General features: G+C 38.0%; 1 protein-coding gene across 1 annotated transcript; it reads left to right on the top strand.

The window, feature by feature from the left end:
- The first annotated feature begins 3,311 nt into the window (after positions 1 to 3,311).
- On the top strand, positions 3,312 to 8,882 carry eomesb (eomesodermin homolog b). Its single transcript, XM_051720206.1, has 7 exons — positions 3,312 to 3,455; positions 4,729 to 5,323; positions 5,622 to 5,776; positions 5,895 to 6,016; positions 7,135 to 7,293; positions 7,398 to 7,459; positions 7,544 to 8,882. The coding sequence occupies exons 2-7, from the start codon at positions 4,827 to 4,829 to the stop codon at positions 8,205 to 8,207; spliced, it is 1,659 nt and encodes a 552-aa protein (XP_051576166.1). The 5' UTR covers positions 3,312 to 3,455; positions 4,729 to 4,826; the 3' UTR covers positions 8,208 to 8,882.
- The last annotated feature ends 2,002 nt before the right edge of the window (positions 8,883 to 10,884 follow it).

The raw sequence follows: 10,884 nt of genomic DNA, 5'->3' as shown, positions 1-10,884 counted from the left end.
AAGGTTGAACTAAAAGGTTACATTGGTTTTTATTGGGGCAGGAAATGTATGGATGTATAATCAAGATTGCATACAGTATGATGCAGTAGAGAAGAATCAGTTAGATTGTGAGGAGCCCTCTTTTCAATCAAATAATTGATTATTTAATCATGAATACAAAAAAATCAATTCCCACGTATAACCGAATAACCTGTTTAACTCTGAAATATGCCACAGTATGAAAGTAAAATAATTAATAATTAATAATTTTCTTTATTTATCACACATTTGCACATGTACAGTGAAATTCTTCTTTTTCACATATCCCAGTTAGGCTGGGGGCAGAGTGCAGGGTCAGCCATGATACAGCATCCCTGGAGCAGATAGGGTCAAGGGCCTTGCTCAAGGGCCCAACAGTGGCATCTTGGCAGTGCTGGGGCTTGAATCCCCAACCTTCTGATCAGTAACCCAGAGCCTTAACCGCTGAGCTACCACTACCCCTCAATGAGTTGTGAAAAGCATTTCATGTTGACTTTGGCAAACCAACATGATTTGACAATTCACAAACACAAGACAAAACATGAAAGGAATATTCCGGGTTCAACACAAGTTCAGCTCAATCGACGGCATTTGTGGCATAATATTGATTACCACAAAAATAAATTTCGATTCATCCCTCCTTTTCTTTAAAAAAAGCACAAATGTGTGTTCCAGTGAGACACACAATGAAAGTGTCACGGTCTCGGTGGGTCTATCCGTTTTTTTCCTGTGTGTCTGTGTGTTTTCGTTCTCCACGTGTGTTTGCCTTGCGCCGTGGCCGGCGTGATTAGGTTCCCTTGGCAACGCTCATCCTTGCAGTTCATGAGGTAACACTCCCACCTGTTTCCCATTACCGCTGCCTATATATTCTGCCTCTTGTGTCGTGTTGGTTGCCAGATAGTTTTGTGAGTTTCTTATGTTTGTTTCGGTCTGCTAGTGTTAGTGTTCTCTTGCCCAGTTCTCCAGTGTGGATTTACCAGTTGGTGGATTACGTTTCTCTCTGGACTGTTATTCTCTATCCTGTGGATTATAGACCTTATTCACAGTAGCACCATCTTTAATGGGAATGAAAATGAGGCTGTGAGGGATAGACTTACCATCTCTTCAATGGCACGAATGGTACAAAGCTGTATAAAGCTTATAGATCACATCTGATTTTCCATAACTCATGTTGTCTGAAGTTCACTATATATTTTCTTTTTTTGATTCTTTGATTTCCTTTTTCTCCCCAATTTGGAATGCCCAATTCCCAATGTGCTCCTTGTCCTCGTGGTGGCGTAGTGACTCAATCCGGGTGGCAGAGGACAAGTCTCAGTTGTCTCCGCTTCTGAGACCATCAATCCACGCATCTTATCACGTGACTCGTTGTGCATGACACCGCGGAGACTCACAGCATGTGGAGGCTCATGCTACTCTCCACAATCCACGTACAACTCACCACGCACCACATTGAGAGTGAGAACCACTAATCACGACCACTAGGAGGTTACCCCATGTGACTCTACCCTCCCTAGCAACCGGGCCAATTTGGTTGCTTAGGAGACCTGGCTGGAGTCACTCAGCACACCCTGGATTCGAACTCGCGACTCCAGGTGTGATAGTCAGTGTCAATACTTGCTGAGCTACCCAGGCCCCCGTCAGTCATGTAATTTGTTAATCAGTACCAGACTACAATTCAGAAGTCATCTACCCAGCACTGTTTACGTGTTACATCATCATGGCAACAAAGTTGTCAAATTGGATATAACTTTACACAGAAAAGGTTAGTAAGTGATTTTATCCCACTAAAATCATATTGTTTATGTCTAGTTGCTATACTTGTATTGCATTTTAATGTTTACTGATTGACCCCATTGACTTCCATTGTAAGTGTCTCACTGTAACACAGATTTGTGCTTTTTTTAAAGAAAAGGAGAGACGAGTTGAATTTTATTTTTGTGGTTATCAATATTATGACATATGCTGTCGATTGAGGTTAACTTGTACTGAACCTGGAAAATTCCTTTAATGTGTAGGCAACTGTGCTATTTAGGCTACTGATTAAAAAAAAAAAAAAACGTAATTGATCCTCAGCAAGTGTCCTCTTCTAGAAAGAGAGTTTTTATGAAATTACAAACGGATGTCTGTTTCGAGACACAGGGAGCAAAATTGGCCATCTAAGAAACTTTAAACAAATTTCTCAAGCATCCAATTTGCTTGCTTTTTCTAAAATTACTTTCTGTGCATATAATCATTCTAGAAAGCCAAAACGGTTTGACTAGCTGTTACTATATAAATCATCTGTGGGGGAAAGAAGAAAGAAAGGGAAATGTGGTTGTATTTTGTTTTGGACTGGAAATGAAACCAGTGTAAGTTCTCAGTGATGTTGCTGATTGGATGCTTTTATTCTGTTTTAAATTTCTGTCCAAAGCATTTTATTAGCGTTCTTACATCACATATGGAGTATTTCACTGGTCGTGCAGTTAGTGCAGTCAACAGAAGTGGTACGTTTGATTGGCTTTTTAAAAAGTGTGAAAGAAGCATCAAGTCCGAGTCAAAATCTTGTCACAACTTCACGCAACACAGGAAATTAGTCACGGTTTTGGCTGCTGAAGCCAGAGTTAAGTCACATTATAACCTGTTGTCAGGTTACAGATCTGTCTGGCACACACTGGATTATTTTAACACAATCAAGATCTTGATTTTGGCTGTTACTTTTAATTTTAAGAGGAATTTTGCTGAACACAATGTCAAAAATAAAAGACAGAATTATAAGAGTAAGCTCATGAATGTGGCTCATTTAGAAAGTAATTAGTATTACTTTCAAATATCCTGACGTCATGTTATATCATGTTAAATGTTACATTATGGTTACCAGAATCAACTGTTTCTCTAAGACACCAATGAGATGAAATGGAGAGCAAATTGATGCTTCTCAGATGTTTCTCCTAACCCTATGAGTTTCACAAGAGATCTCAACAATGTCTCAAACTGTGCTCAGACTTGCCAAGACACTAGAGTCTGCGATCAAAAGACCTCAGTCTGCACTCAAGAGTTTCTCATCAAATTCTCCCAAGAGCAAATGATCTGAGCTATATTATCCACATTCATTTTATAGCTTTATACTTTTACTGTATGTCAACAATTGTCTGGTGTCTATTTTTATCACAAGTATTTGAGGAGGGTCACATAAGACAAAGTAGCTATACTTACATCCAGAGAGTAAATACCACCATCATCATCAGTAGGGTGCGCCAGAGAGCTGCATGAATAAAGTTGGCAGCATGTCAGATGCCCACAGTCAGATCTCACTCACCCCTCATCCTGCACCAGGAGAACACGAGCAGCTCTGACGGGACAAACTCTTCATTCTGTCGACATCACTGCCATTGATTCATCAGTCTAAATGCAAGACTGATTTTTAACTTGAATCTGTGGACGATATGAAGATGAAACTGGTAAGTGATCGTTACTTTGTGTTGATCTGCCTTTAAACAAGCCGCTTCAGTGTGTATTCCATTTATAGCTGACTGTGTGTGGAGATCATCTCTCCGTGAGAGACGATAATGGATTTGGCATCAAGTGTGTTTGAGCTTGAGATAGATGGACATCCTTTTCAATAGACACCTATTTAATGTGATGCATATCAAATTTTATTCCAATAAAAATGACAAAGTTCTTACAAGTCATAGTGTCAAGACATTATTTTTACCAGTAGGTGCACTTTAGACTTCAAAGTGTATAAACGAAGAACATAAGCAATAACTTTTAATTAACAATATTGTTTAAGCATATTAAGGGCAAAAATGGATGCTAAATATAGTTTGTTCACATGACACCAATAGGCTAAATTCTATATTCCTTCAACCTTGTCGAAATGCATTTTAAAACTCTAATGTCAGCAGTGTCAACACAATGTAGGTTATTATGAAGGAACATTTAAATTACAATGATATATCGGATGTTATTAGGATTAGATTGTCATTAGGGTGTTTTTTAATCAATCAAATACGTGCATAGGGTTAGGGTTAGTGAAGTGCCGACGAACGGAGACGTTTTTAATTTAAAGATTATTAATATTAAAAGACCTGTAAATATAGACTAAACAGTTAGACAGTCGCACAGCACATTTGAGTAAAACGTTGTTAAACAATTGATTTAAAAAAAATGCAATTTAATCATATCATTTCGCTGAATAAATTAGGAAATAGAAGTGGCATTTGGGAAATAGAGATAGGCTATTTTACGAAATAATCGCTAAACTAATTAATTATAAAAATAAAAAAATAAAAAAACCTAATTAATTAAAAAAAACTCATTAATGATAAAAAAATTAAAAAAACAAATTAATTATTAAAAAAACAACTAATTACTGATAACAAAAAATAAATAAATAACAAACCCAATTAATGATAAAAAATAATAAAATAAAATAAAAATAAAATAAACACTTTAAAAACCATTGTGATTCATTTTAGTGGCGTATAGTGAATTGTTTTACTCGTAAATAGTTTCACTTCTGAATCGATCCGAAAACGAAAAGTCGATCTGTAACGGCAAATGAACACTTATCATTTCAAAACTGGTATAACTTTGTTAAATGTAATAAATTCACACCTATGGACTCTTCACTGCCCTGGTATTTATTTGTAATGTCTTTAGAAGAAATTCAACATCTCAGATTAAACTTTATGTCGTTTTATTGACATTTATCAATTATGTCATTTCTAGTGATGCTGAGAAGACGACGGTGAACTTAAGATCGAATCATTAAAGCATCATTAAAGGAACCGGTTCGGCCCTGTCGAGGTGCCTCATCTTCTGTGGAAATGCCCGGGGAAGGATCCGGTTCTGCGCGGTTCTCACACGGAGATGTGGACGACGGGAAAGTTTCACCGATCATTTGTGAAGATGAGCTGCTCAGCACCGGTCGGTACATATTAGATGGACTCGGTTCGAATCGATATATCATGATGGGCGCATCCCAACAAACACAGGAGAATTCCAACCCGTGCTCCTTGTTTCCCTGCACGAGTCAGACTGGATCCATGTGCGCCGGTTCGGATGGATCGAGGTACGCGACGTCGCTCCATTACGGTTCGGTTCTGCCGTCCACGGGATTCTGTCAGTCTCTGTGTGCAGGACGCAATGAGTTCGCCACAGGTTATCAGTTTGGACACGGTTCTGGAAACACTTACCACTCGTATCACGGTACCGGGTCTCTGTCTGGAGCGGGACTGAGAGCGCAGGTGTATCTCTGCAACCGGCCGCTGTGGCTCAGATTTCACCGGCACCAAACAGAAATGATCATCACCAAACAGGGCAGGTGAGTTATTCTAATTAGGCACACTATCTTGTTTGGGGAAAAATGTAGAATGAACTAAAGAAGAAGAAAGAAGGTAGGCTATATTTACTATAAGAGTAAAGTATATGTGCGAGGAGACATATAGGCTGTATGGTAAACAGTCATAAAAGTTTTCATACATAAAAGTTGAGTAATATTATTATTATTGAATGTAACTCAATTGAAGGAACGAGACTTTTTAATTGAATAGACAAGAATGCATTTACACCGATTTGGAGATGATGAATAATTTGGATAATTGCTTTTATTTTCTGGACAGGCGGATGTTTCCATTTCTAAGTTTCAATATTACCGGATTAAGCCTGACAACGCATTATAATGTGTTTGTGGAGATTGTTGTAGCTGACCCGAACCACTGGAGATTTCAAGGCGGAAAATGGGTCACCTGTGGGAAAGCCGACAATAACATGCAAGGTATGAACGACAAAATATATATATAAAAAAATACAATTAAAAAAGATGCATTTAAAAAAAAAATGTTAATATTATTTAACTACTATTATTATTATTATTATTATTATTATTATGACAGGAAATAAGATTTACGTCCACCCCGAATCACCAAACACTGGCGCTCATTGGATGAGACAAGAAACTTCTTTCGGGAAACTCAAACTAACGAACAACAAGGGAGCAAATACTAATAATGCACAGGTAAAAAATGATGTTAAACGTTTTTAAAAAAACATAATGTAGGCTTTTCATATTTATTTGCTTTTAAGGGGTGCAGGACAATTCTTGATGGTAACATTTTTTTGCCTATTTTGAGTAAATTGTTTAAATCTTGCTTCTCAAGGCACATTGCTTGTTTTTTAAGTCATTTAAAAAAGAAATAAACAAATTGTTTACCATGCATAAAGCTGCATATATTGCTACTAACTAGAAGTTCATGTGCTTTAAATATGATCCTCTTACAAATACATATGCATGGTATATGTTTTCATTGTTTTTAAAGGAAGTAGAACAATTACTGATGGAATATTCCACGTTCAATACATTGCATTATTATTAATTTTTGCATTAATCAACTTGTACTTTTCTTTAAAAAAATGCTGAAATCTGGGTTACATTTACAATGGAAGTGAATGAGGCCAGTCTGTTAACGTTAAAATACTCAGTATAGACACAAGACATAAACAATATGTGATTTTAGTGTGACTGAATCACTTACTAACCGCATCTGTGGAAAGTTATAGACAATTTTACAACTTCAAACCCTAAAATGGTGATTTAAACGACTTTACAGCTGAAATAATACACAAGTTTTAACAGAAGAATTAATGTAAGTGCTTTAATAAAATTATAAGCTTCACATTTCTGACTTTAAAGCTAAACCCTCCAGAAATTGACCCCATTGACTTCCATTGTGTCTCACTGGAACACAAATTTGTGCTGTTTTTTAAAGAAAAGGAGGGACACGTAATGTCATAATGAATTTTTGTGTTAATCAAAATTATGCTGTCGATTGAGCTTAACTTCTATTGAACCCGGAACATCCTTTAAAAAATATGCAGCTTATATTTGGATCAATTATGTGCAGATGTGGCACAATATATAGTACATTGCATGTTATTTGTGTCATTTATTTCTTTTTATTTTTGCTCTAAAAAAATAGTTTACCAAGCATAAAACTGCATATATTGTTTTAGCCATAGACCAAGTTCATATAATTGGGAAATTGCTCATACCTCAGTGTTTGTAAAATGCCCAGTTAAAAATACATACGTGTGGTATATATTTAATATTTTCATTTCAATGTGTCTTATAAGCAGATGATTGTCCTTCAGTCTCTACACAAGTACCAGCCGAGGCTTCATATTGTTAAAGTATCAGATGATGGCATTGAAAGCACAGGAAGAGATCCTAAAACTCAGATCTTCACATTTCCTGAGAACCAGTTCATCGCTGTCACAGCATATCAAAATACAGATGTACGTCTTTTCTTTATACCTTAAATAGAGACAAAAATACAAGAACACAGGCTGCAAAAACACCATATACTTCAGCTGACTTCCATGATATTCTTTCCTTCCAGATCACTCAACTCAAGATTGACCACAATCCTTTTGCGAAGGGTTTTAGAGATAATTATGATTCGTGAGTATATATCTCATTTTTGCAGTCACTGACATTTCACTGTGATTTATTTACTATTAAAACTGACCCACATTTGAATTTTAGGATGTATACTGTTCCAGAGCGTGAAAGACTTACACCATCGCCGACAGATTCACCTCGAACACAGATTGTATCGAGCGCACACTACGCCATGCAACCATTCCTGCAGGATCAGTTCGTCAACAATCTGACTCCGAGTCGTTGTTCTGTCCAACAAACTAATGCCAACAAGTTAGAACTGACCGCATATGAGGGTGATTATTCCAGCTCCTTGCTGCCGTACAGTTTCAAATCTTTACCTCTGCAGAGCCCTCACTCTCTTGGCTACTATTCAGACTCTGCTTTTGCATCTGTGACTGCAGGATGGGGGTCAAGAGGGCCCTACCCGAGAAAAATGACCTCTGGCTTGCCATGGTCACCCAGGCCGAGTCCCACTAATTTCACTGATGAACAAACACCCGACAAAGACAAATCCAGAGAGGAAAGTGCATTTATTCCAGCTGCAGCCTGGATGGAGACCGCACCATCTTTGAAACCTTTGGACTCTGCAGAACCAAGTATTTACTCGATAGTTTGTAAAAGGAGGAGAATTTCTCAAGGCGAGTCCGGAGCCGAAAACTCCCCAACAATCAAGTGTGAGGACTCAATAGCTTCAGAAAACATTAACAAAGACATTTCGTCCACCGCCAAGGGTATTGGCTATTATGCGTTCTATGCCAGTACCTGAAGTGACTTTGAAGAGTCATTAATTGGCTTTTCTTCCGCTCCATTATAAAGTTTCTGTACGCAATCTTGTCTGTGTTTTGATAGCCAAATTTTGGATGTGCAGAGTTACTACACATGTAATCAGTTAAATTCCCAATTATTTGATAGTGAACTATGGGTCTTTAAATCAATTTTTTCAGATGCTCACCCAAAAGCCAACGGTTTCTGTGCACGTTCTAAGAAAGACATTTGTAAAATGCTGTGGTGTCTGTATTAAATGCCTCCTATGTTTTGGATTGGTATTTTTCATTTCTTAAAGTGTTTTTTGAATAGACAGAATTAATGAATACTATGCAAAACCTGATATAGATGTGGAAAAATGTAGACAGAAATGTAACCAATCATGTTTACATGCACATCAATACGCTGATTACTCCCAAAAATCAGCTTATTTAAAAAATCTGACAAAGCAAGAAAACCGTGTTTAAATGTGATTTGAAATAATCATGTTATTCTCTGCTTTTGAGGAGTCATGCGCTCAACATATGTGCACATTGGATAAGCCGGTGAGAACGCCAGTAAAGGTGTTTACATGCCACATGAAATTGGCATAATGGGCAAAAATCTACCTGTGTCGATGGGTTTATTCTTATTTAGTTTTTTGTTTTTGTTTTTATTTTATTTTCTCCCCAATTCCCAATGCACTCTAAGTCCTCGTGGTGGCGTAGTGACTCGCCTCAATCCGTGTGGTGGAGGACGAATCTCAGTTGCCTGACTGTTGAGCGTGTTACCGTGGAGACATAGAGCGTGTGGAGGCTTCATGCTATTCTCTGCAGCATCCACACACAACTTACCATGCGCCCCACCGAGAGCAAGAACCACATTATAGCGACCACAGGATGTTACTCCATGTGACTCTACCCTCCCTAGCAACCGGGCCAATTTGGTTGCTTAGGAGACCTGGCTGGAGTCACTCAGCACACCCTGGATTCAAACTCATGACTCCAGGGGTGATAGTCAGTGTCAATACTTGCTGAGCTACCCAGGCCCCCCGAATGGTTTATTCTTAAGCTGTTTATCACCTTACACCGATAAAGGAATGCTGTTTATTGTGTTTACATGACCACATGCATTGTCGGCTTATTAAGCATAATCGGTGTAAGAATGTGCATGTAAATGCGCAATTAGTGCCCTGTAAATATCACATTAAGGAATAAAAATCCAAAGTCCCATGAACAACACTGGAACAGAGCAAAGACAAAGAAACCCAAACTAATTATGGACTCAGATCCGGTGTTGGGTGTGATTCAATTACAAAGTAATTATTTACTGTAATCTAATTACTTTCCATCACAAAAAGTGTAATGCATTACATTTTAAATGTATGTAAACTGATTACTGACTTTTAATTAAATAACTTTTATTTGTTGAGTGACTCCAGTCAGGTCTTCTAAGCAACCAAATTGGCCCGGTTGCTAGGGAGGGTAGAGCCACATGGGGTAACCTCCTCGTGGTCTCTATAATGTGGTTCTTGCTCTCGGTGGGGCGTGTGGTGAGTTGTGCGTGGATGCCGCAGATAATAGCGTGAAGCCTCCACACGTGCTATGTCTCTGTGGTAACGCGCTCAACAAGCCACGTGATAAGATGCGCGGATTGACGGTCTCAAATGCAGAGGCAACTGAGATTCGTCCTCCGCCACCCGGATTGAGGCGAATCACTACGCCACCACGAGGACTTAGAGTGCACTGGGAATTGGGCATTCCGAATTGGGGAGAAAAAAACAACAACTTTTATTTACTGTACATTATAGGGTTATGCTTATTTATAATATATTATTTATGTAAATACATGAATTATGGCCCCGTAACGAGTGATTGTGAAGTGCTGTAGTGTATGACTTGTATAACAGTGAACTAGAAAGAAATACAGACATTATTTTGAATTTGTTGAGTGGAAAAGTGTTTTAGAAAGTAACTTAAAAGTGAAGTAATTAGTTATGTGATCGCTTATATAAATTAAGTAATTAGTTAAGTAATCTGATTACAATTTTAAAGAAATAATTAGTAATTTGTAGTGGATTACTATTTTAAGTAGCTTACCTCACACTGATCAGACCAGAGCCAAATCAATTATTTAATGGTCTGATTGAATCAATAAAAATAATTTGGCTGGGAATTCCGTTTTTGACAGTGGGACATAAACGTTATTAAAATAAGTTATATTTAGTGTGGGGGCTCAAAGTCATCAGTAACAAAAATCCAGAGATAAAATCCATAGTAAAGTTCTACAAATAAAACTGGAATATTTTCTCAAGAGGCCAAAGTATTACAAACTAAATGTGATGTTGAGAACACTGACCTCTAGTGTCAGAACACAGTGGTGACATCTAAAGAATATATCATCTCACTGCAGATCACGGTTTAAAAGCAAACTGTAATTTTGTTTCAATTCACACAAATTAAATATTGCTTAATAATTTAAGGTCAGAAAACAGAGAGTAATGGGCTCTAGAGAAGTGCCAAGAGTTTAACTTACCACTCGGTGACTGCATGGCTAAGGTGCAGGCCCGGCTCCACAGGGTGGTCTGGGCAAACCTTGGCAATCCCACCCCCAATCACCCCTCCAACTTTTTGGCCCACCCAGAAGGTCCAATGGCCCACCTTCCAGCTTAGCGCTAGAGCCGATACTCATTCAACTCA

Source organism: Myxocyprinus asiaticus, chromosome 16, assembly GCF_019703515.2.
Source record: "Myxocyprinus asiaticus isolate MX2 ecotype Aquarium Trade chromosome 16, UBuf_Myxa_2, whole genome shotgun sequence".
Lineage (NCBI taxonomy): Eukaryota > Metazoa > Chordata > Actinopteri > Cypriniformes > Catostomidae > Myxocyprinus > Myxocyprinus asiaticus.
This window is presented reverse-complemented; position numbering and strand designations above follow the sequence as displayed.